The sequence below is a fragment of the Chiloscyllium punctatum genome, chromosome 4 (assembly GCF_047496795.1).
Source record: "Chiloscyllium punctatum isolate Juve2018m chromosome 4, sChiPun1.3, whole genome shotgun sequence".
Lineage (NCBI taxonomy): Eukaryota > Metazoa > Chordata > Chondrichthyes > Orectolobiformes > Hemiscylliidae > Chiloscyllium > Chiloscyllium punctatum.
Window position 1 is genome coordinate 79977849 of NC_092742.1, and position 27558 is coordinate 80005406.

At 41.3% G+C, this 27558-nt stretch overlaps 1 protein-coding gene across 14 annotated transcripts in view; it reads right to left on the bottom strand.

Annotated features, from left to right (window-relative positions):
* The window catches only part of LOC140476467 (alpha-(1,6)-fucosyltransferase), a 741369-nt gene that overhangs the window by 110142 nt on the left and 603669 nt on the right, over nt 1-27558 (bottom strand). For 13 of the 14 annotated variants that reach the window (XM_072569143.1, XM_072569136.1, XM_072569137.1 and 10 more), the window contains 3 exons: nt 20565-20683; nt 17705-17870; nt 11518-11632 (listed from right to left, as the gene is read on the bottom strand). In XM_072569143.1, coding sequence (XP_072425244.1) covers nt 11518-11632; nt 17705-17870; nt 20565-20683 — 400 coding nt within the window. The remainder of the gene's footprint in view (nt 1-11517; nt 11633-17704; nt 17871-20564; nt 20684-27558) is intronic. The other variant, XM_072569145.1, reaches the window with a different exon arrangement.

Consider the following 27558-nt stretch of genomic DNA (forward strand, 5'->3'; position numbering starts at 1 on the left):
CAAAAGGAAAGTTTCCCACAGGATTCTACAGGTTTGTTTCTTGATCCTTGTGTATTATAATTTTCAAGATCAACTTATGCCTTGATCAGGGTAAATTCTGCATTGAAATGTGAATAGAGTGCACACATCCCTCATCATATGGATTGTAGCCACCCCACCAATGTCAATCCAGACTGGCTCAGTACTGCAACAGTTTTGCTTTAGCTCTTCAGGAGGAAACCCAGAATCCAGGATGAATTGAGTTACACACTGAATCATCTCTTCGCATTGCTCTGCCCAACAGGAGTAACACCTCAATTCTAATGACTCCAAGACCCCACACACCAGACATTTCAGCAGCTTCAAACTCTTGGCACTGTTTGTTACATATTTATAAAATGCACTCTGACCAAACTCTTATTCAGAGAAACATACAGTACAAAGCAGTCCATTCAACCCACTGTAACTGTGCTAGATTTTTCAAAGAACTGTGCACTCAGTCCAGAAAATATTTCCTTTTCACATGACATGTGCATGCAACTCACACAAATTATTCCACTTGTTGCTCCCCAGCAATGGAATATGCAAGTTTCTGGTCTTTGCGGTCAAATTTGCTAACCGATCTGGCAGCAGTGGTACAAACCTAAATGACAGCAAATAATGTTGAAGAGTGACTGCATGAATGTGAATAACAACAATGGAAAGATGTGAAGTCGGCTCACAGAAGGCTTCTCACTTGATAGTTGAGTGTACCCATTGATTTATCACTACCAGCTCTGTTAAATGTATATGAATCTGCCAGTAATTCAGGGGCCTCCTCCCTCTCTCCAGCCTCTGACTGTGGATTGATTCAATTATGCATTAATCACACCACTCATCCTCAATCTCCACGTTAGGCCTGAAAATATCTTTGTATTTCCCCATAGCTTGGCCACAGCTGCAATGTCATTTTAAAAATGTCTACAAACTTGCTCACAATTCTTTGAACCGAGTGCATTCACTACCACAGAACGAAATAATTAAAACATCAGCCTTTCATTTCTTAACAACTTCAGTGACCTTCTTTGCTCACTTTAAGGTTACAGACAAAAGATACAGCAATTAATTTTGTCGCAGTTCGGAGGAGAGATTGGTGCACACATGGGGACCAGACTGGTGCCGACAGAGACCTGGCAACAAGAGTAATTTGATTAGTTAAACGGCTGCATCGGGAATTTGAAACAAGATTGATGGCGCTATCCAAGAAAAGGCCGACGAAAGGCTGACTTGGTGGTGGCAGCAGCAGCGAGACAGAAATGAGCAAGGGAAATGAGAAATAAAAAGGTTAATCAGGGCTGAAACACTGCATTTGGAGGTGTAAGGGTTGCTCATCAAATGCACAGTGTGTCTCATGTACTGATTCTCATCAAGCAGGCAGCAGAGTTCCATCTGCATCCAATGTTGGAAGTCACCAGAGTTCATGATGAAGACGACGTGTAAAGGGAGGTTGACACTCTCTGTATTAATAACATTACAATCCAACTGCCACTCTGTGACATTCTAGTCTCGCGTGGCTATTGCCCTGGTAATGAAGTCCAAGAGTGACAGCCTGTTTGACGAGCCAAATTCCCCAGGCGAAGCCCCCCACTATTGGATTACTTTAAACATTAATCTGGTTAAAAGTGGACATAGCTCCCGCCAAGTGGCACTCAAGGTCAGAGTTAAAAATTTCTCAACTATCAACTGTTGGAGAGAGAGGTTACAAGCAGCTCAGGCAAAATTCTAATATAAATTCTACTACAAATCTATGCAATTTAAATCCAAAGTGTTTAGCTGATCATCCGATTAATGTATCACTACTTTATGGTGCAGTGGCTGTTTGCCAAGTTTCAAGCAAATGCCTGCAAATTCTCCTTTTGGCAGGAAAATGAACTTTGGACTTAAATCTGGACTTTGATCCAATTGGGGCAATCCAAGGCATATTCCTCTGGCCGTAGAAATCTTATCCAGACCAGTGTGAAACTGAGCCCACTGTGCAAATACCACAAAAATGATGAAATCAGTAGATTGACCTCATAAAACATACTGGCCAAAGTTTATAATTACAACAAATAATTTACAAGCATTTTACAAGTAATCAAACCTGAATTACAACAAATACTCGCGAGTGTGTGTGAGTGAGATTGTGTGTGAGAGTGAGAGTGAGAGAGTGTGAGAGTGAGAGAGTGAGAGAGTGTGAGAGTGTGAGAGTGTGAGAGAGTGAGAGAGTGAGAGAGTGAGAGAGTGAGAGAGTGAGTGAGTGAGTGAGAGTGTGTGTGTGTGTGTGAGAGTGAGAGTGAGAGTGAGAGTGAGAGTGAGAGTGAGAGAGAGTGAGAGTGTGTGTGTGAGAGTGAGAGAGTGAGAGTGAGAGAGAGTGAGAGAGAGTGAGAGAGAGAGAGAGAGAGTGAGAGAGAGTGAGAGAGTGAGTGAGAGAGTGAGTGAGAGAGTGAGTGAGAGAGAGTGAGTGAGAGTGTGAGTGAGAGTGAGTGAGAGAGAGTGAGAGAGAGTGAGTGTGAGAGAGAGTGAGAGAGAGTGAGAGAGCGTGTGTGAGTGCGCGTGTGTGCGCGCGTGTGTGTGTGTGCGTGTGTGTGTGTGCGTGTGTGTGTGTGCGTGCGTGCGAGAGAGAGAGAATGAGCGGAGACATAGCTCTCGAGAATATTGCTTAGAATGAATTATTTCCAACACTCTCCAATCATCACTGCATTAATACCTATTTTTAGATGAAACCGGAACAATGAAAACTCTGATTGCAGGATGAAATGAAAGATATCAGGAAGGAAGTCTAATGTTTTAAAGACAATAGGTGCCTTTGTGGAAAGGTTTCTTCAAAGGAAATCTAATTAAAGCATTCATTCATTCAGTCAAGTTGCATCAACTACAGCAAAATAAATCTACAAAAACAACAACTGCTTGAGGCAATAAATTGTGTGTTAAGGAATATCACGTAATAAATACTTGCAGGCTCTTATTCTCTTTGTAATTAAGAGCCTTCGTAAGGATCTGCCTTCATCTTCAACCATCATTTAGGAGTGCAACAGTGGCACAGAGGTTAGCATTGCTGCCTCACAGTACCAGTCTAACTGCAGCTTTGGGTGATTGTCTGTGTGGAGCTTGCACATTCTCCCTGTGTCTGTGTGGGTTTTCTCCAGGTACAGTCCAAAGATGTGCAGGTTAGGTGGATTGGCCATGCTAAATATTCCGGAGTGTCCAGGGCTGTGCAGACTAAGTGGGTTAACCATGGGAATTACAGGGATAGGATGGGATGCTCTTTGGAGAGTTGGTGCAGATTCGATGGGCCAAATGGCCTCTTTCTGCATGACTGGAATTTTGTGGCTCTATGATTCTACACTCACCGATTCTCATTCATCTGGGCATTTGCAGGCTCGAGAAAAGTAATTGCACTGGTAATGACAATTTGTAATTATTATCAGTACTTATTAGCAACAGCTCTACTTCCCTGGGCAAAGTGACTATTCTCAATAATTACAATGGCTTTTTAATTCCACCTCTCGCTCATTTCTTAGTGACAATTTATGCATCCTTACAGCCAGTGAAAGAACACCAACAGTTGTCTCTCCTTAAAAGCCAATCACAATCAGTGCCTTCCCATCTACAACTGGGATAGCAATCCACTATTATTCAATATACTAAATACCATCACACTCAGTCAATTTTCGAGTGCTAAAAATACCTGTGTTTCAATGCATTGCAATGACTGACTGCAAAATTTGCCACTATCCAACGTTAACACATTTGCTGAAATATTCAGATAAAAAAAACAGATTGCTGTCCAACAGACCACATGCCTCAGCTTGGGTTGAGAAGAAAGTTAGGAAATTTAATGTCTTGCAAATTAATCTGTTTCTGCCTTATCTACAAGTTTGTACTTGACAGTGATCTTCCATTTCCAAAATTAAGTGATAGAGTGTGTCCATGTCTCTGGTTTGGAGTGTATTTATTGTTATCACTTAGACTAAAAACAGCAGAATGTAGCTCTTGAAAATTCTTGTACTTCATACTTTTCAATCTCTCCCCCTATGATAAGAAGGGAAAGGAAAATCACGTATCCAATCCTTAGTGTTTGCTTGGGAGGGAGAGAGGGGAATTTTCAAGCTTTAGGTAATCACCTCAAATTACTGACAGGCTCCCTTAGAACATAATTACACCATGATTTTCTTTGGAAACTAAGCCATCAAAGTACTTCCAACACTATAGCCTCCACAAACGCAGCCATTATTCTAGGATGAGTGGCTGGAAAAGCACAGCAGGTCAGGCAGCATTTGAGGACCAGGAAAATCAACATTTCGGGTGAAAGCCCTTCATCAGGAAACCTCCAGGGTGGAGGTATATATGTGGGGGGGGTAGGGGGAGAAGGTAGTAAAGAGTACAATAGGCGAGTGGGGGTGGGGATGAAGGTGATAGGTCAGAGGGGAGGGTGGAGTGGATAGTGGGAAGGAAGATTGGCAGTTAGGACAGGTCATGAGGGTGGTGCTGAGCTGGAAGGTTGGAACTGGGGTAAGGAAGGGGGAGGTGAAATGAGGAAACTGGTGAAGTCCACATTGATGCCCTGGGGTTGAAGTGTTCCGAGGTGGAAGATGAGGCGTCCTTCCTCCAGCCGTCGGGTGTTGAGGTAGCGGTGGTGAAGGAGACCCAGGACCTGCATGTCTTCAGCAGAGTGGGAGGGGGAGTTGAAATGTTGGGCCACAGGGTGGTGGGGTTGATTGGTGCGGGTGTCCAGGAGATGTTCCCTAAAGCGCTCTGTGAGGAGATGTCCAGTCTCCCCAATGTCGAGGAGACCGCATCGGGAGCAACGGATACAATAAATGGTATTGGTGGATGTGCAAGTAAAACTTTGACGGATGTGGAAGGCTCCTTTGGGGCCTCGGATGGAAGTGAGGGAGGAGGTGTGGGCGCAGGTTTTACAATTCCTGCGATGGCAGGGGAGTGCGCCAGGATGGGACAATGGGTTGTTGGGGGGTGTGGACCTGACCAGATAGTCACGGAGGGAACAGTCTTTGCAGAAAGGGGTGGGGAGGGAAATATCTCTCTGGTGGTGGGGTCCGTTTGGAGGCGGCGGAAATGTTGGCAGATGATGCGGTGAATGCGAAGGTTGGTAGGGTGGAAAGTGAGGATCAGGGGGATTCTGTCCTTGTTACGGTTGGAGGGGTGAGGTTTGAGGGCGGAGGTGCGGGATGTGGACGAGATGCGTTGGAGGGCATCTTCAACCACGTGGGAAGGGAAATTGCGATCACAAAAGGAGGCGGCCATCTGGTGTGTTCTGTGGTGGGACTGGTCCTCCTGGGGATGAGCCTTGCATTTTTCAGCAAATATTAATAAGAGTCAGGTAAACCTGGCAGGATTTGGGACTCTTAAGTGTCTTAAGTTCCATTTAAGGAAAAAAAGTCAATTGCCATCATCTACCCTTCCAGCTTTTGCTCCTAACCTTGAAGGAACTATCTGTCGTAGGTGAGGCTGGACACATATTAAGTTACTGACTGCCCATGATCACTTCCAGCTTTGATACCATACCCCAGCATTAGTTGGGTTCACACAAACACTGCATTATAGGACATCAATGCACAAATGTAACGTTCTGCAGATGCTGTCTTTTCCAGGTCCGGTAAAATCAAGCACATTGCAAGTGACTGGCATTTTGTCGTTCTGAACAGCAAGAGACCAAGAGATGATGCAAATTGACATGCAAAACTTTAATTGCAATCTCATTTGTGATTACATCCCAGCTAATTAATTCATGAAGTGTTTGGTTTTTAAAAAAAAGGCTAATATTTCCATTCAATTCCCATTACGATAGTTCCAAGTTATATTAGAACACTATCCAATGTAATTCTATATTTTAAAAGGAATTTGAAAAGCAACCAACACCAGTTATGAAACATCTGTGTTATTTAACAAGTGGTTTGAAATTTCATGTAAATAATTAATGTTATTGACTACATACTTCAATATCACTCATGTCCCTTACATCGCATCTGCAGTACTATCAACGCTGTTTATATCTATAACAGCAGCAACTTTACTGTTACTATTCCTGTACATTCTTGGATTGCTAATTAATCCTCATATTCAGAGTCTCTGGAATGCTCTTCCCCAGAGAATGTGAAGCCAGGGGCATTGCATATTTTTAAGGCAGAAATTGATAGCAAGTACAGAGAGAAAAGTGAAGATGAGGCCCCAATCACATCTTGGAGAATGGGGAAGCAGGCTTGAGGGTTTGAACAGCCTGCACGCACTCCTAATTTATATGCATGCTCATAACAACCTCATTGGTTTGACAGTTTGAGAAATTTGTCTTAATATTTCCACAAATACTACATCATAGCACATTAATAGAGCGTAATGATGATCTACAACAGTCCATGCTGGTGGTTTCTGTTGGTTTAAAACATTCAATGATAAAGAAACTACTTTTAACAGCAGAAAACTAGTGTTGGTCAGTGAATATTGTCAAAAGGAGCATGCAGTGCCTTAAAATTATTCTGCCATTATTTTAGATCATGCCTGCTTTATACTTCAGTGTATCTACCCAACTTTAATCCACATCCCTTTATGTCCTCAAATAAGATTCTGTCAACCTCAACCTTGAAAGTTTCAATTGATCAACCGTCAACAAGAGCAACCTAAATCTAGCATGACTTCAATCAGACTTGTACATTAAAGTTTACTTGCAGGAATCAAAGATTATATACTCCATACTAGCAAGGTGGCCCAGAAATCTGCAATGCATTTAAAATGCTTCATTTGGACAACAGCAAATCTAGCCCTGAAAAACTCCAAAATGTTTCACTGGATCAGCTTTTTAAATGAGAAATTTTACCAGCAGTGTGATACAGTCAGAGGTCTTACTTACAAAGTAAGAGTAAACTTGCACCTACATAATACTTTCCATATTTCCAATCCCATATCGTTGGGGGAAAATGGCTTACTTCTGCTACTTTGTCACATGGTCTTAGACAATTACAAACTGTTCAAGAGTCAATTAAATCCATTTGAAGTTCTGTAATTTAGGCAAACATAGCGACCAATTTGTTTACAGCCAATTTTCACAAACATATGGTCAATCATTCTGTTTTTAGTGGTGTTAAATGGAGAATAAATGTTGGCCATATCATTCAGAGAATTTCTCATTCTTAGAATGGTGCCATGGGATGATTCACATTCACCTGAGCAGACAGTAAGGATGTCAGTTTATTAAAATGATCCAGTTACCATAATCAGTTGACAGTCTGTCAGTCAACTACTTCTAACCACTAATCTCCAAACCTGACTGGTATTAAAATGGAAGGATACTAAGGTTGCAAAGATTTTATCAGGAATTGGGGTTCTCACTCCACTTTTACATTTAACAACTTCACAGATTCAGCTACAAAAATAAACTTTTATGATTTTAGTGCAACACACAGTTTTTCCTCCAGTCTTTAACTAATTACTCAGCGTTGACAGCCATATGTTTCAGCAAAAATCACCGAACTGTGTCATATTAATTTCTGAGGCTGGTCTATTTCACAGCCAACAGCTAAACAAAGCATTAAGTGTAACAGCAACATCATTATTCATGTGCAAAATAACTTCAGATCAAATTTCCAATCTTGTGCTAGAAACCTCAATTAGGATTCAAGCTGGTCCATGGCAACTTGCAGAATTTATATCAATAGCAAGTATACTGTTGGACCCTTTTGTAAAGATACAATTTGCTTAATCATCAGATTGAACAAATCACCAGACAATGGGAAATCAGGAGCTGCTGGAGAGTGCAGGACCAAGTAGAACCAGGAGCCGTGATTGGATCAAGATTGATAGAGTGAAAAGGTACAAGAGCATTATAAACTTGAGCAGGAATAGGCCATCTAGCTATTCATTTTACATGAAGAGGGAATGAGTATCGGGTGACAAAATACAGACTGGTGTGTCACACCAATGACTACAATAGAAATAAATAAAGGACAAAAGTCTGAATAACAACACCTTTTCCAAATCTGACATTCACCTAAGAAAACCAGGGATAATACAGAAGCCAACTGTACCTGCAGTGCTGCTCAAACCTCTCTTTATCATTCATCCATGGGATTTGTACACCACCAGCCTAGCCAACATTGATTGTCTGTTGCAAATTGCTCTGGAGAAGGTATGGCCTTCTTGACTGGTTGCAGTTCATGCGGTGTATGTACACCCACAGTGCGATTTGCAGGGGAGCACCAGGAATTTGACTGAGTGACAGTGAAGAAATGGTCATGCAGTTCCAAGTCAGGAAGATGTGAGACTTGGGGGGGGCGGGAGGGGGGGGGGGGGGGGAACTTGCTGGTGGTAGTACTCCCTTGTAATTGCTGCTATAGCCTTTTTAGATAGGGGAGGTTGTGGGTTTAGAAGGTGCAGCACAGCAGCCTTGTTGAGTTGTTGCACGGCGCATTGGTGGAGATGGTAGTGAGTGTTGAGGGAGATGGGTGGCGTGCCAATGAAGTGGGTTGCTTTAGCTTGGATGATATTGAGATCCTGGAGTGTTGTTGAGTGGGGAGTATATTCCAATACACTCCTAACTTGATCCTTGTAGATGGTGGACACGCTTTGGGGAATCGGAAGATGAGTTATGCCCTGCAGAATTCCCAGCCTCTGCTCTCGCACTTCGTGTACTTGTAGTACTAATCCAACTCAGTTCTGGGCAATGGTGAACCCCCAGATGTTGATAGTGGAGGCTTCAGCAGGAATAATGCTATTGAATGGCAAGGGATGATGGTTGAATTCTCTAGAGTTGGGTGATTATTGCCTGATACTTGTGCAGCACAGATGTTACTTTCCAGTTATTAGCTTAGGCTGAGTGTTGTCCAGGTCTTGTTACATTTGGGCAGAGGATACTTCAGTATCTGAGGAGATGTGCATGGTGATGAACATTGTGCAAATATCCCTACTTCTGACTTTATGATGGAAGCAGGATCACTAATATAGCCAAAGATGGTTGGGCCTAGGACACTAACCACCTGATGAGGGAGCAGCACTCAGAAAGCTAGTGTTTCCAATTAAACCTGGTGTTGTGAGATTTTTAACTGAGAAACTCCTGCAGTGATTTTGGCTGAAATGACTAACTTCCAGTAAAACCCATCTTCCTTTGTGTTAGGTATGACTCCAACCAGGAAAGTGCTTTTCCCTCGAATCCCATTGACACAAACTTTCCTCAGGCTCCTTGGTGTTTTACTTGATTAAAAGCTGCCTTTACATCAAGGACAGTCAGTCCCACTTCCCTTTGTGTATGTGTTTGGATCGAGGCTGTAGTATGTTGAGGATGTGAAGATGGCATGACTTTCCTTCCCTGAACAACAGGGAGACTTAATGGTCACCATCAGCCCAGCTTTTTCATTTCAGATTGTTACTGAATATGAATTTCACCAACCTCCATGGCGGGAATCGAATCAATCTTTCCCAGAGCATTAGCTTGGATCTCTGAATTACTAATCCAGGGATTTTACCACCTCTCCTTGAAGTAAAATGAAATGAAAAAACTGCACCAGGAATTAGGGCTATGAAGTCTAGCAGAGGACCAAATGACATATTAACTGGTCATAGTATCCCTGATCTCAAATGCATACAATAAATAGCAAGAGGCACTATCAGGAGTGTTACTTCATTCAGTTAAATGGCACATTAGCTGCAGCATTGCTATTAAATGTATATTTATGATATTTATTAAATAATTCATCACAGTGAGTCAGAAGGCACGTAGTTTAGCTGCTCCCTTTATTACCAGATGAATGATTTCCCTATGAGGAAACTCACTTCAATATCACACTGTGTAGGAATGAACCAGAGAAATTCAATGCTTCTTTAACAATATTAGCAACTTTTAAAAAAAAAGTCTTAATTTTCTAAGTTGTGTGCAGAGTTAATGCTCGAAACCTGCATCATTTGGTCAGTTTAAATAATTCTAATTTTCTAAGAATTCAGTGGTGACTTTGTCACAAGTACAGTTTCCAAAAATGTTCCTTCCCTGGTGAGGGGATTAATGAAACAAAAATAAAACAAAATGCGACTATGATCTTGAAACAGCTACAGTGGCAAATTGGTAAGCTTGCATCAAAACCTGTTAACACAACACAACATAATATTGAGCAGACCACGTATTCTAGTGATAATCTTCTGCTGGAAACATTGAACATACAAGATGGGTACTCTCACATAAATGACTGAATACCTGAGACATTAGGTTGCATTCAAGTTCATGGCCATTGCTCCCTTGCACTTCCTGAACACATTTTGGATGAACAGTACCACTTGAGAACAGAATTTCTCAACTAGCCATGGACATTTTTTGCTTACAATATATTGGCTTCAATTTTTGTTGTATTGCAACTTTGCTTGGTAAGCTGCTAAAACTGCGGGCTCATGAGAGCATAGTGAAGAAGCATTGTACCTGGGATCTAAGTGAATTCAGCAAGTGACTGTTTATCTACTTAATCAATTAGATTGAAAGATTCAGATATAAACCAATGAATAACAAGGATGAAATGTAAAATAAACTGGTAAATTCAACAGCAAATTATGTATCTGAAAAGAATATATCAAGTGGGAAAGAAAGACCGGGAAGAAACAAATAGAGGCAGAGAGGAAAATTGCTTTCGCTAAAAGAAACTGGTATTTTAAAAATTTACCACAGCTAAATAGTGGGAAAAAAATCCAGACTTCTTGTTAATTTTCAGTGTGAGAAAGAGTGATTGACAATACTTAATAGGGTGAACTAAAAGGATACAATGCGTTCACAGGGACAAGGCACCTTTCTGTTGCGCGTTTAGTCTGCCTCTACCATTCAACAACAGCATCTTCATAAAGTTCAGTGGTAAGATAGAGAGTGAAATATTGCGCTTCAAAGCTAGTGTTGCAGTGAAAACTTAGGCAGCAGCTTTTGGGGATTCTCGTTTCTCTGGGTGTTTGCTCCTCATCTCAAGTTGCTCTACCAAGCTCACTTAAACAACAGCAAGGCTTTGTTCTATGAATGAGCTGTATAAAACTGTCAGAAGCATTCAACTTCTGTAGGGTGTTCTCCAAGGTACTGAATATTAATCAAGGTGATCCTGTGAAGTGTCCTGCAACAGAGTCATCACAGCAATGAGACTGAAATTATCAACCACACAAGGTTTATCCTGGTGACAATTCAGTTCAAAAAACAAACTTGAATAAATCTATGAGTTTGAACAGATATAGTCATTGCACCCCCCAATTAGGGCACTTTTCCCCAAAGTGATTTTAAACATAGACCTTAATATTTCTGTGGGATTAGAAATACTGAACCAAACAAATGAAATGTCACAGAGTTACTGGTCTTACCGTCACACAGTTAGATTGAAAATCAATCACACAATAAAAATCTTATTTGTGACATTAACCCAATTTGATAACGGTAATCTTTTGCATAATAATTTGAGAAAATACATGTTTTCTTGACATTGCATGAGGACGGCATTAAAAAAAAAGCACCTGTCATGAATTCATGCTGTTTGTACTTCAAACAACCCATACCTGCAGGTAAGTTATTCTTCGCTGAACTAGATCTGTCAGATCCTTGGCCTCTTTCTCTCTCCATTTATCAGCTCCGTCTGTTTGACTGAGGTAGTACACATCAGTCATAATAGACCTAAAAATTGCAAGGCGACACAAGTAAGATTCAAAGTAAGTCAATAGCTGATAGTTATACAAAGCACACAGATTTTATTTGGGTAACCCAAATCTAGGGGATCAAATTCTGCCATCTGAGTAGCTCCCAAGTCTGCAGTATAAGTTCCTTCAGTGTGTGTGTGTACTGAAATAGAAAAACTACAAAGATGCATAAAGTTGAGGGGAAGGAGTGGGAAGCACGTGGAAGGGCAGTAAAATAACTGTGTTTTAAGCTAATAGATAGTGGATGCTTTGGTTGTAATTTTCTGAACTTCCTGAGAAAGTGGTGAATGTGAGTACAAATTACGATGTCTAAAAGACATTTGGATTGATACACAGTAAAGGTTTAAAGAGCTGTGGGCAAGGAGCAGACAGGTAGGATAAGATTTGTTTGAGATTATGTTCGGCTTGGGTTGTTGGACCAAACGGTCTGTTTCCGTACAGGAGGACTCTATGACTCCAAGTCCCAGAGGATTGGAAAACTGCCAATGCAACATCCCCTCATGTCACGTTCCTCCCCAGCCCAAACATTCTAAGGGAAAGGAAGCAAACAGTGGAGAACTATAGGCCGATGAGCTTATAGTGCTTGGAAAAATGTTGGAATCGTTTATTACAGAAGTCATAGCAGAATATTTGAAAAACCATAATCTAATTGAGCAAACTCTGCATAGCTTCATGAAAAGGAAATAACTTTGGATTAATTTAATAGTTTTTTTTGGAGAAGTTCCAACTGGAGTGGATTGAGGGGATAGCAGATGTGTTGTATTTGAACTTTTGGAAGGCGTTTAACAAGATACCTCATAAAAGGTTAAATCGTAAAAGAAAAGCCTATGGTGTTGGGGATAACATGTAGGTGTGGACAGCAAATTGGCTAGCCGGCAGGAAACAGCAAGTGGGGTTAAGGGGTTCCCCCCCTACCCAGATTGGCGACCTGTGACCAGTGTGGTTCCACAGGCATCAGTGATGGGATTACAACTGGTTACAACATATATTCACTTGTTTCCTCCAAGTCATTAACGTACTGTAGCCAAATTTACAGACAGACCAAAAATAGGTGTTGCAAGAGGGATATCGTTTACATGGTTAAAGTGAGCGCATAAAATGTTGGCAAATAAAGTATAATGTGGCAAAATGTGAAGCTTTTTTTTTGGAAGGGAGAATAGATTAATATTTAAACAGATCAAATCTGCAGCAAGCTGCAACACCAAGGGATTTGTGGGAACTTCTACACGAAACACAGGAAGCTTATGCTTCTTCTTTCAACTGGATGGGTGTATAAGCAGAGAGATGTCATACTGCCACTGTACAAGGTGCTGGTGAGAGCACATCTGGAGTACTGAGAACAATCTGGACTCCTTATAGAAGAAAATATGTTGATCCACTGGAAGCAATTCAGAGAAGGTTCACTAGGATGATCCCTGGTATGGAGGGATCATCTTATGAGCAAAGGCTAAACAGGTTGGGTCTCTAATCACAGGAGTTTAAAGGATTGAGAGATAATCTCATTGAAACATATCAGGATCTTAAAGGGTTGACAGGGTAAATGCTGACAGAATGATTTTCCCCACTCGGACCAGAAGGCAAGACTTCAGAACAAAGGGAAACCAATGTAAAACTGAGATGAGGAGGAACTCCTTCTCTCAGAGAGGTGTGAATCTTTGGAACTGCTTGCTACTGAGAGCTATGGGGGCAGTCCTTACGTATATTTAAGGCTGAGACAGATAGATTCTTGATAAATAAGGGATTAAGGGTGACAGGGAAAAGGCAGGTAATTGAATGTGAGGAATATTGGATCAACTATGATTCTAGTGAATGATGGAGCAGACTCATTGACCTACTCCTATTCTGATATGTTACAGTCTAAGGTTCAGTGAGGACACAGTCAGGTTTGGGGATGTGATGCTACCACCATTGCCTTGGCAATCCCATGATAAACAGCCATTTGATGGAGAAGAGGGGTTCTCGCCACTTTAGAACTGCAACCGAGCACAAATCTGTGGCTTCAAGGAAGGAAAGGAGAGTAAAAAATTGAAGTCACAGTGATGCAGGGAAGCACTAACATGTTATCACCAGAGGTTAATCAAGCAAAATGAGGAATCAAGAATCCATGTTACAAAGTAAGTAATTGTGACGATGTCTCAGATAGACTTGCACTCTCTCACCTTTTGAATGGACTGTAATTGGTTAACTGTTGAATTAAAACCTCTCACTCCCAACTTTGTTGCTCACACTATCCTCCTATAATTTAAAAAAAATGTTTATATGTTCTACTTTTTGCACATGCACATCGGCACGTCGGCATAAACAGGCAGGATTAACTGATGCTACATGACACTTAAATCCAACCGGATGAGACACTAGAAAAGAAATGATCATTTTCTGATTCTCTCCACTCCAGAAAAACAATTAAAATCAGACAAAGCTGTGTATCCAGCCAAAGCCCATCACCCTGTTCTTTTCATCTGCACTCCTATGGGACAGCTTGAAAAAAAACATGGCATAAGATATGAACAAAGTGAAGAAACAGAAAGCATGACTGTGCACAGCAAGTACACAATTCAAGATGGACAACTTGGTGACAATCAAATGTCAGCTTTCAATATTCTGAGCCTTTGGCCAAGCTGCCTTTTCTCAATTACTGCCTTGTGTTTGACTAAGCATGCCTGCTGTAGAGTAATGGCTTAATAAGAATTGCTCATCTCCTTGGATACCTTAGTGTGTTAATTTAAGTGCAGATGCAGATGTCAGAGACGGAAAGCTTGAAGCAGTACTGCTGTGTCACTGCAAGTCACATGCAGATGGATTGAATGGTGTTACAGTTGAATTGATGGGAACCAGATTCAAGGTGGTGACATAAATAATTCTACGGGTTTCCACGGTATTCAGCTTGATTACTTCAATGCATTCGAAACCCAGATTTGTAAAACTTTAGACTGCTGGATTGTCCAAAACCTTTAGAGCATCCTTCAGGTCAGGGGTTATTTGACACTTTGCAGTCCAGATAGTCATTAGCTATAGAGCAACCGGGTAGGACTTATAAAGATCCTGCAGCCGGAATCGACAGTGTGGGGAAAAACCAGCATAAGCTAATACTGCTCACAGCCGTTTGCAGACTGTAGACTTGACCTCATTTCTGCTTTACATTACAAGCTACTGTGCATGAAAGGTATTGCACTATCCCTGACGGTGTTTGCAAGACAGATATCTGCTTTAGCTGATAAAAGAAAAACCAGCCAAGGTTTCCTGTTCCTCATCACTATTCTGCAATACCTGTGTTGTTCCGATGAAGACTGTACTTGTCTATGAAGCCTGCTGTCATTCATTGTCAAATCTCACATATGAATGATTATTATTTAAGCAAGGTACTGTTGATCCATACCCTCGCAAAAAGTCAGTACCTTCAGGTGAGGAAAGGAAAAGAAAAGTGGTCAGGAAAAGAAACATTAAATAATAGCTGCTTTACAAAAATTCATTTTTTAGATTCGTTTCCAACTTAGAAAAAAAGATCTTCTTTAAATCAAAGATTATTCTACCTTTCAGAACTTGAACCGCTGCAAAGCCTAGAGTGCCATGCAGCCTTCTCATGCCAGGAAGATGTTCTGACAGTCGGACTGATTAGCATCAACTGCACTTAGTGACTGGATAGCAAAGGATCGAATTCAAGGAGAATCGAGCAGGACAGTGACAGCATGTCAGCCAATTTGTGAAGCTAAGAATTCAGGCAGCGAGTACAAGATATTATTTCATGGGCCACACTTTGTTTTCTCATCTTTGCTTTGTTACTGTTCAAAATGAGAGTCATAGAGATATACAGCACGGAAACAGACCCTTCCGTCCAACTCATCCATACTAACCAGATATCCCAACCTAATCTAGTCCCACTTACCAGGACCTGACCCATATCGCTCCAAACCCCTCCTATTCATATACCCATCCAGATGCCTTTTAAGTGGCACAATTGTACCAGCCTCCACCACTTCCCCAATAGCTCACTCCATACACGTACCACCCTCTGTGTGAAAACCTTGCCCCTTCGGTCTCTTTTTATATCTTTCCCCTCTCACCCTAAAGCTATGCCCCTCTAGTTCTGGACTCACCGACCCCAGGGAAAAGACTTTGCCTATTTACCCTATCCATTCCCCTCAAAATGTTGTAAACCTCAAAGGTCACCCCTCAGCCTCCGACGCTCCAGGGAAAACAGCCCCAGCCTGTTCAGCCTCTCCCTATAGCTCAAATCCTGCAAACCTGGCAACGTCCTTGTAAATCTTTTCTGAACCCTTTCAAGTTTCACAACATCTTTCCGATAAGAAGGAGACCAGAATTGCACGCAATATTCCAACAGTGGCCTAACCAATGTCCTGTACAGCCGCAAAATGACCTCCCAACTCCTATACTCAATACTCTGACCAATAAAGGAAAGCATACCAAACGCCTTCTTCACTATCCTATCGACCTGCGACTCCACTTTCAAGGAGCTATGAACCTGCACTCCAAGGTCTCTTTGTTCAGCAACCCTCCCTTGGACCTTACCATTAAGTGTATAAGTCCTGCTAAGATTTGCTTTCCCTAAATGCAGCACCTCGCATTTATCTAAATTAAACTCCACCTGCCACTTCTCAGCCCATTGGCCCATCTGGTCCAGATCCTGTTGTAATCTGAGGTAACCCTCTTCACTCTGCACTACATCTCCAATTTTGGGGTCATCTGCAAATTTACTAGCTGTACCTCATATGCTCACATCCAAATCATTTATGTAAGTGACAAAAAGTAGAGGACCCAGCATTGACCCTTGTGGCAGTCCACTGATCATAGGCCTCCAGTCTGAAAAATAACCCTCCACCACCACCCTCTATCTTCTACCTTTGAGCCAATTCTGTATCCAAATGGCTAGTTCTCCCTGTATTCATGAGGTCAAACCTCACAAACCAGTTTCCCATGGGGAACCTTGTCAAAAGCCTTACTGAAGTCCATATAGATAATGTCTACCACTCTGCGCTGATCAATCCTCTTTGTTATTCCTTCAAAAAACTGAAATCAAGTTTGTGAGACAGGATTTCCCAATCAGTCCTTGCCTTTCCAAACACACATACATCCTGTCCCTCAGGATCCCCTCTAACAACTTGCCCACCACCGACATCAGGCTCACTGGTCTATGGTTCCCTGGCTTGTCCTTACCACTTTTCTTAAATAGTGGCACCATACATTATCAGGGTCACTTACATTATCAGGTTAACATGCAAAGGAGCCCTACAGTGTAGCTAGCTGATTTGATGCTTGAAACGGTTGTGCTTGGTAGAATCTAATTCCATTTTCTGATTGCAAACCCATATAATGAACATTCAGGCCTCAGCAAAACAAACCTGACAACACAATGTAAGATGTAATTATGATCCTGGTGGGAAAGCAAACATACTCAATAACAGTGACCTGTTTACTTCACCATGCAACCAAGACAAGATCTCCAATGTTTCAAAATTATGTCATTCACCGTCACTGCACTGAAAAAGTCAATCTGACTCACATTTAAATGTAGGTTCAAGGGACTGCTTGAGTGAACTATTAAACAGTAATCTAACTGAGGTCCTCCAAAGACCATCAGAAACTAAAACAGTAAAATTTGAAAGGGATGCAGGACTTGGACTGGATTGGTGCCTAAAATTCATTTGAAGCATTAATTACCCATTCTGAGGCTGGTGACTCAGCAAGAAAGAGTGCTGTTTGCTTAACAGGAGATTTTAATTTTCACTTGGGACCAAAAACCTATTGCCATGATGATTCAGGCGTCCTAAATGTGCTTCATCATTTAAAACTAATATACAATGGATGCTTTCCTTAAACTGCAGACCGCAAAGACACCTCATCGCTTTCGAAGTTTGTTTTGCAGGTTATGCAAGCTGGAAGCTGCACAAAACACAACAAAATCGCAAGGAAGCAATGCATTCAGAATAATGCTGGAGTGTTGTTATATGAACTGAGAGGCACTTTCAATGGCTTTGAAAACAAAACAGAAGCTGTCAACATTGCTATGTGTTGAGTGGTGAGTAGACATTACCTCTGCTGGTGGCCGAGGTTCTCAAGCAAAGCATCTGCATGTTTCTGTGCTTCTTCACCCTGCAGGTGCTTCACTTTCTTGACTTCACTCTGTACAAAGAACCACAGCTCCTTCACTCCATTCTCAATCTTGCGTCTCAGCTCCTCATGCTCTCTCCCAGGACCTGCTGCACCATGTGGGTTGCACAAGAATAAAAGCTCCGCGTGAGGGCTTAGAATCACATCACTTCATAGTCAGTACCTGCTCTCCCAATGCACATGTCTTATTCTGCTCGAGTTTAAAAGAAGCATCATTTAATTACAAAACAAGCTGAAAATCTAATCCAGCTCCCTGGTTGCATTTTTAAAAGGTACAAAGTGCAAAAATCATGACAGGTATATAATAAATACAATAAAATAGATAGTCTAAGGAACCGCATAGAAATGTACAGCACAGAAACCAACCCTTTGGTCTAACTCATCCATGCCAACCAAATATCCTAAATTAATCTAGTCCCATTTGCCAGCGTTTGGCCCATATCCCTCTAAACCCTTCCTTATTCAAATAACCATCCAGATGCCTTTTAAATGTTGTAATTATACCAGCCTCCACCACTTCCTCTGGCAGCTCTTTCCATACATGCACCACCCCCTGCGTAAAAAGGTAGCCCCATAGGTCCCTATTGAATCTTTCCCCTCTCATCTTCAATCTATGCCCTCTAGTTTTGGACTTTTCTACTCTGCGAAAATACTTCGGCAATTCACTTTATCCATGCCCGTCACGATCTTACAAAAATCTATATGGTCACCCCTCAGCCTCTGATGCTTCAGGGAAAACGGTCCCAGTCTCTCCCTTTAGTTCAAACCCTCCAGTCCTGGCAACATGCTTGTCAATGTTTTTTCTGCACTCTTTCAAGTTTAACCTCATCTTTCCCGTAGTAGGGAGACCAGAATTGAACACAGTATTCCAAAAGTGGCCTGACCAATGTGCTGTATAGCCATAACATGACGCCCCAACTCTTTACACAATGCACTGCCCAATAAAGGCAAATGTCTTCTTATTATCCTATCTACCTGTGACTCCACTTTCGAGGAACTATGAACCTGCACTTCAAGGCGTTTTTGTGGTGGCAACGCTCCCCAGGACTCTCCCATTAAATATACAAGTTCTGCCCTACTTGCGTTCCAAAATGTAGCACCTCACATTTATGTACGTAACTCCAGATTTGTTCCCTGGCATTGTTCAAAGATAGGAAAGGTGTCATCATTTTCAGAGTTCATACAGGATCAGCTCTTGTGCAGTTTCTGTATAAGTATTCAGATGACCTCAAAGAATTGGGCTGAAGATAGGTACAGCGAGACAAACTATGTCAATAGAAAGATCGTACTCAACTACACCCAATTACCAACTGGTGCCAAGATCAGTGCCATTGCTCATGTATCACCACCAGCTCAGCCGAACCTGTGGAAATTTTCCTGAATCAGACACTTCCTGTTCAAAATGCAAAATGGCACATATCATGGGACTTCATCCACTGATTCGCACATAGTTGAGTTCAGTCAAGCAAAGCTTGCTATGAGGGAAAGAACTGAATCCCATGACATTCAGCATGAGCCACACAATAACTAAGCAACAGATTGACAGATCATATTTTAGTATTGCATTGGTTAGGGAAGGGGTTTCACATATCATGGCGTGTTTAATCTTTGATTTTAAGTAGCTGAAAACATAGCTGCCAGCTTGGAGTGAAGAGCTGTCTGCTTCTTCAAATATTTTTCCCCATTGGGAAAACTGAATCAAGGTCTTGGTCAATCAGCACAGAAGAGAGCCAAAGGCTGACATCTGTTCTATAGTTCCTGGCATCTCGTGGCACAGTGACTTTGAGAGCAGGTAGGGAAGTTAAGTAGCCTGATCTCTCATTTCACATGGTTAAAGATGAATTAGAAAGTGTAAGGTGAGGAGGGTAATAGAAACAAACTTCAGAAATGTAGATGGGAGTGGCTCAGCATGGTGGCGTGGCTTCATACCACAGTCTGGGAGCAAAGCACAGGACCTCCTCCTTCACAGACTGAATTCTCTGCTTAAGTTAGCCACAGTGGTGCAACAGATAGTAGCACACTGAGCAAGAAAATATCACAGTGAGTAATAATCTACAAAACAGATGGCACCAAATCTAGACAGATCCAAACACCAACTTCACCCCCAGTTGTTGTCACATATCATGATTGGAAGTACTATCCATCTATGCCTCTATTGCATATGGTAGGCTGCTCTCTTCATACTGTGATAGAGACAGGATCTTGTTCGGGAGTCACAGGGTTCAATACCAACCTAACAGCTAGACCCTAACTCAGGATGTTTAAGGGACAAAGCTCCTCAACTCCTACTTTGTCAAAGGTATTTCTGGCTGATTGCTTTTGGTTTGTTGTTTTGTTACCTGATTATTATCTTGTCTCCCATTATTGAACAACTCAAGTGAACAGAGTTGATCATTTAACAACAGTTTACTTTAGAAGCCAGAACAAAAATATAGCAGTTAATAATGATCACTTCGTGGACTGTGAAAGGGAAACCCACCAAGACATTTCTAAATCAGGCAAAGGTTGTTAATTGTATCCATTGAAGTTCAGCAAATATGGGCGGAATGCACTGATCATGTGGGTTCAAATAACCAAAGCCACAGTCAGTGACACAAGAGCTGATTGGAGTCAGGAGATATGAACTTGCACTGTTTTAACTTGGCGAACAAATCTAAGCCAAGTAAAGACTAATTTTAGATTCTGCCCTCGCCAACTGACTATCAGGAGTTTAACAAAGGTTTTCTGACAATGATCTTGATTTTTACGCTTTTCAGGCCCAGTTGAAAAAGGTAATCACTTACCATTGCCTGGTTGCTTCTTATAGATTTCTATCTGCTCTTTGGCCTTAATCAGTTGTTCTTCTAATTCACGCACTCTTCCAGCAGCAGCAGGCCCCTGGTCAACAGGGCCTTCAGGAATTCTGAATGGAAAAAGATTAGGCCAATCAAATCAGCAGTGACTCTGTATTAAAGTACTGAAAGAAGCTTCAACACATGAGATGCATCATTACCAGGCTGGAATCTTGGCAGATTATTTTCCTAAACGTCAGTTGCATAGCAAGTAGGTGTACATACCAACTTTCTTTCAGAACAGGGTAAAACAATTACTGTGCATGGACCAAAGAAACAGCAATCTTAGAGCTATCTGATCAGGATGCAAGACATGTCAATGAATTTCAGTTGTTTCTTATCGATGATGCTTCAACATTGGATTTTATAGCTTCTTGCAAGAATTTGATCTACTCTGATAAACAATAAGGAAAGCAATTGAATATCTTTAAAAACAGGCTTTAAATGATATTAAAGAGGTTACATTTGCCTAACAAAACCCCAGACCGATTGAACACCACTGCATCAGAGGCTGCAATGAGAAGACTATCACTTCTGCTTTCAGAAATTGTACACATGCTGTTCTGTTTCTTACACTGTGGACTTCGGGGTAGAGGGTAATGACCTAGACAGTCAGGGGTAACTCTAACGTTTATTTGGAAGCTTTAGCTTCCACAGCTACCTGAAGGAGCAGCACTCCCAAAGCTAGTGTTTGCAAACAAACCTGTTGGACTATAACCTGGTGTTGTGTAATTTTTAATTAGTGTAATGCATTAAAAAGGTCACAGTCACCACTGTTAATATTCAGTTTTAATTTTGTCTTATGAAGATGAAATATTATGCTGTAATATGTCATAAAATGCAGCAAAATAATTTAGATTTAAATTAGATTATATTTTGCATCAATCACTGGTGTCACATATCTTTTCACTCAATAAAACAGTCCTGCATCTGCTTCTGCTCAACTCAAAAATCATGGGAAAGAGCAAAACTTTGCTGAGACTTTTCATATTGGATAAATATTTTCATCAGGATAAATGCAAGAATGCCAAATTGTAGACGATCACAACAATTTATAGAATAGGAGGGAAGGGTGCTGAGTGATTGGCAAATCATTGGCCAAGGCACCATCATTAAAAGCAGCAGGAAATTAGAGGCTCCCCAAGCTCCCAAGAATTTACTTGCCATCCAAACAGCACAATTTCCTTGCATTTCTCATGAGTGCCAGATAAAAGTTGCAGTGATATATCTGACTCATCAGCAAGATTCATCCTGTTCAACTGTTCACTTCATTGTTTTGCAACAAAGTGAAAATGTGCAAGAATGCAGGTCGTTTAAAAGTTTTGGTTCAATATGCATACGTGGTGATTATGTTTTTAGATGTGTTCATGAAGGTGAGGATGGTCAGCACTGGAGAACACAACTCTCTCACTCAAGGCATTTAGTATAAACAGTAAGCAATCACAGGTCAGAGGTAACCACATCCAAATGCAGAAATACACACCATCTACTCCACACCAAGGTCTTAACACCAACCTTGGAAGAACGTTTCCTACAGCAGCTTTTTCGTTTTTCCATACTAACTCTCTTATCATTACACGGAGTGAAACCTTATAGGAGACTGAATGACATGGGCTAAAGCATGAGAAGTTCAGCAAGGCCTATCCAAACCTTACAAATGAGTCAATGCATCTTTAAATGAAGTTCCTGTCATCAAAGAGAGATTCTCATTAGGCATTGGTGAGTTGCCTATTAAGGAGGTTATTGTTTGTCAATAACCTTATTAACAACAGATCTCACCTCATTAATATGCATTAATGAGATGAGTTTGCTCAGGTAAGGCAAGTTAGTTTGCTAAGTCACGTGAAAAGTTCCATGAAACATCACAGAACTGAGTTAGCCAAAGGAAGAAAGATTTGAGTGCAACTTTGTACTGAATTAGACATACGTTTTTTTAATTTAGGTTCATACCCATTAGTTAGCGGGGCTGCTCAAACCCATTTTGTGTTGGATTCTCACAGTCATCAGACAGAGGAGGTACAGCACTTCATCTACCAACTGGGCAACTTACAACCCTCCAATTCAAAATGGAGTTCAAGTGTTTTGCTGCAGAGTCTCGAAGATGGCTGCCGTCTCCTTTGTACATTTTGGTTTTACTTTTGTTGTTGTTCTTTAACAGCTGTTTTGCCACTTACATTTTTCTACAGATACGTCTTCTGCGTCTCTTCTTCTCCCAGCAACACCGGGCACCTTGCACCCCCAACTCTTTTGTCATTTAACCTTTCCTCTTTTCCACACGATCATTGACCTTCCCTTTAGTTCTTTATCTCCTGCTCTCCTTGGCACTGGCTTAAATCCCATGACATGTTTACATTTTCCCAGTTCGGATTCAATATCTGGAAAAGGTTAATGCTATACCTCTCTCCACAGGTGTTGCCTGGCCTGCTAATTGCAACATTTTCTGACTTGCTCTTCTTTCCAGCATTGGCAGAACTTTGCCTTTAGATAAGGTGAAAATCTAATTAGTTTGGAGGCAAAAAGATACAACTAATTCAGCTTCATTGTCTCCGTTGTAGCCAACATAAAGTGTATTCTGACAATTCTACAGCAAAGTATAAGTTTGCAACTTGGAAGCTTCAAATAGCCACATGCAAAATGTGTCACTTAAAAAAACAGCTGAGCGTGGAAATCTAACTCTTGCATACCTGGATTGTGAAAGGATAACACTAAGTGTCCCCAAGAGACAAAAACACAATCTTCCAGAGATTAAGCAAATCTTTGAAATATTTTTCATGACCTCATGAACTAACTGCCTCTACTTCCACTGAAGTTCGACCAAGGACATAAAAAGAACTCGTCATTTGAAGTGCAAATGCAAAAACTATTTACCAGAAAATAGGTGGCAAATAATTGAAACAAATATAAACTGTCGTGTGCGGCTTGCCTGTGGTTTTGTGATGCTTTGCCACAAAATGACAAGCTCACCCAACGCACTTCAGCTCTGGGCTTCCCTGCTGCTGTCATGCTGCAGCATACATTTACAAAATAATACATGGAACACTGCATATACTTGAATAAGGGCCTCTCTTGTTTATATGTCAAGCTTCAAATTTTAACCAGAATATCACAACTCAGTTTGCTTATCACTTGCTTAACAATGAAGTCAAATACACTCTGATGCAAACCTACTTAACACAACCTTCTGAAGAGTCATACTGGACTCAAAACATTAACTCTGTTTCTCTCTCCATGGATGCTGTTCGACCTGCTGAGTTTCTCCAGCATTACGTGTTTATTTCAGACTTCCAACATCGGCAGGCTTTTTATCTTACTCTAGTTGTTTCCGACACATGTTTAACTGTGCTTCCAACAATATTCCTTGATACCTCATCAACTTAACGTTGAGGTGTTTAATCAAGACATTGCTGGACACCACTTCTATTTATCCAATTCCACAGGCTAACGCCATTCTTGGGTATCTCAACAACTCAAATTCAGCAACTTAGGGAAAGGTGAGGATCATGGCACAAACACCAAAGTTCAATTGAGCATGAGGACTCTGGCAAGCTGCTGGCAGGGGACAGATTAAAAAGTGAACTGATAACAAAACTCTAGTGTTCAATCAGGCATTCCCACAGTGCTCACAGACCTTCAGTAACGCCCACACAAATTATCCAACAGCACTCCTGCTCCCTCCCATAAATATCACCCGTCATCAACATGACAACAGATCTCCTTGTATTGTCATAGTCCACTTAGTCAAATAACACACCTCCCCACAGTATTGTTACAAATGTTGAGTGTTTAATCCAGTGATAGGGAAGCAATGGTGATACAGTTCCAAGTCAGGACTTTGAACGAAATGTGCAGATGGTGGTGTCGTCATGCCCCTGCTGTCCTTGGTCAATCCTGGCTGCAGTGGTCAGATTTGGAAGGTGTTGTTGAAGGGAGTTTGGTAAGTTGATGTAGTTTTGTAGATGTCCTTGCCACCGTGTAGACAAGGTGCTGCACAGGAGGCTGCTAAATAAGAGTCCGTGATGTTTGGAACAACATACTGCCATGGATACAGGATTGGCGGACTGGCAGAAGGCAGAGTATGGACCAAAGTGTCTTTTTCAGGATGGCAGCCAGTGATTACTGGAACTCCATAGTGGTCAGTGTTGGGATCACCGCTACTCTCACATTTTATATTAACAATAGGGACAAAGGAACTGAGGGGCATTTTTGCTAAGTTTACAGGTGACACAGAGAATGCATGCAGGGGCAGGTAGTGTTGAGGAAGCAGGGACACTTAAGAAGGACTTGGACAGGTCAGGGAGAGTACACAAAGAAGAACACAACATGGGAAAGTGAGAGATTATTCTCTTTGGTTGGAAGAATCAAGGTGAAGACTATTTCGTAAAGCTTCAGAAATCTGAAGTACAAAGAGACTGAGGAGTCCTTGTTCAGGATTCTCTGAAGGTTAGCATGCAGGTTCAGTTGGCAGATGGGAAGGCTATTGCACTGATAGTATTCATTTTCAGAGGGCCAGAATGTAAGAGCAGAGATGTGCTGCTGAGGCCGTATAAGGCTCGGGTTCGACCACATTTGGAACACTGTCAGTAGTTTTGCGTCCCTATCTAAGGAAGGATGTGCTGGCATTGGGGCGAGTCTAGAGAAAGTTTACAAGAATGATCCCGACTGAAATGCTTGTCGTTTGAGGAGCAGATGAGGACTCTGGGTCTGTATTCAATGGAGTTTAGAAGGATGAGGGGGATCTCATTGAAACTTACAGAACAGTGCGAGGCCTGGAGAGAATGGACATGGAGAGGGTGTTTCCTCTAGCAGGAGAGACTAGACCCTCAGGGCACAGCCTCAGAGTGAAAGAGTGACAATTTAGAACTGAGATGAGGAGGAATTTCTTCAGCTAGAGACTGGTGAATCTGTGGAACTCATTGCCTCAGAATGCATTCATCAGGAAACATTTTCACTTTTGATCCCGTAGTGGAGGCAAAGTCACTGATGAAGCAGCTGATGTTAGGTGCCGCAAGACATTGCTTTATGGAACTCTTAGAGATGTCCTGAGGCAGATATAATTAGCCTTCACCAGTCTTATGGTAAACTCTAGCCAGAAGATAGTTCAGACAGTTTTAATTTTGTTTTTTGACTCATTATCACCCATTTCATCTTGAAGCATGATCACCTTTGCAAGTGAATCACTACACTATCCATCCTATCAAAAACGTACCTTTTCCTTCTTACCTCTCTCCCATATTTCCTGTCTCTACACTTGCTTTTAAAAAAAGCGAGCAAATCTCTAATTTCTTCTAACTGTGATGAACGATCATCCAGCTGAAATATCAGTTCTGCTCCCCTCACCACCTATAACACCTTCCTTTGTGAGCATTTCCACAAAATTCTCTTTCAAATCAAATTTACAGTAAGTGCTGACTTTGCTTGTATTTAAGACTTGGCTAAATGTTTTCATAGCACCATATTCCACAGTCAATTTAATTTATCAATTGTCTTGGTTACAACTGAAAATCATTTTGAAGTGCTGTTTATGACTGGAAATTCATTTCATTATCAGTGCTAAAATCTCAGACCCTTGCAAACAATAGATTGGGTTTTTCTCATGCAATGTAAATCCTTGCTTTAAATATGCTCCCACTGCTACAATGATCTGCTCCCTTGAATAACAGATCCAAGATTTCTCCCATGATTCTTCTGTGGTGATTTCAGAATCTTGGCTATTCTGCAAGAAAGGAAAAGGCCGTAGAGATAGCTGTTTTATTCAGAGTGATGTGAAAATGCTTTATATTTACTATTGTCTGGAGGGCTTACATTTTGAAGGACTGTGGAAAACTAAGTTATTTTAAGTTTTGTAAAAATAGTGGGGTTTCTTTAAAAGAGGCAATTTAAATTTCACTGTGGACACTGGATTTCTTTTTAAACAAGATTTCTTGTAAGCCACATCACGGATGATAACCCTTTGATTTGCCGTGGACCAGTCTTGGGGCTGTTTTGAACATTTACAAGCTTGAAGAATTGTCTACTTTATCTGGCACCATTTGAGAGAAGCCAGTTAAGAATAAGATTGGTTGGAGAAAAGCCTACCAAGCACAAGCTACCCAGCTGATCTCTCCCATTTTTGAAAAGGAAATTCTCCACATCAGTTCACAGCCAAGTCTACGATCTCTTTTGAAAGAGAGTGATTGAAAGAACAGAAAGACTGTATTTCCTGAGCAAGGCTTCAGGGACACCATGCGAGATTACTGATGACCACATTACAGCAACAGACCCCAGAACATTCTGTATGCCTTCAAGAATAACCTGTTGACCAAAGCTTTTTTCTTATTTTCTTTCAGAAACCCAATCTTTGCAGAGAAATATTTTCTTCCCCAAAATTTTCCTGAGAGATAGTAAGACAAGGAGAGAATGAAAGAGATGATAAAATGGCATTGGGCTGAATAGAGTTCTTTGGAATATGGAAATTTCTGTCAATAAGATGGCATTTTGGGTGTATCAGAATGATTACTTTCTCATCGAGGCAGTGGGTGCAATAGTGGTAATGTCAACACAGGGCTAGAAGTGTGGAGCTCTGACATGTAACATTCGCCTCTTGCTGTTTGAGATTCTGTGCTGATATTTTCGTATATGCATAATTTGTGATTACAGCTTGAAGGCTGATTTGTTTAGTTTACACTCAGTAGTGTCAGAAGAGCTTTGGTGTCTCCATTCGCTTTCGGCATGACTGCTTTTCTTGTCACATGGTACCAGAAGTGTTTGATGCCCTTCTGCTTTAGGACAGACCTATCTCACAACATCCTGCTCTATTTCACAGAGCCAACAGTCCTACCAACTGGTGGATATTCTTCAGATTGTTGTCTAACAGATCAATCCACATGGACAAACCATTCAGACAGGGATCACCATATGGTTATGCTTCAGATTTCTTACTGAACATTTCGGCATTGAGTCCTTTCAA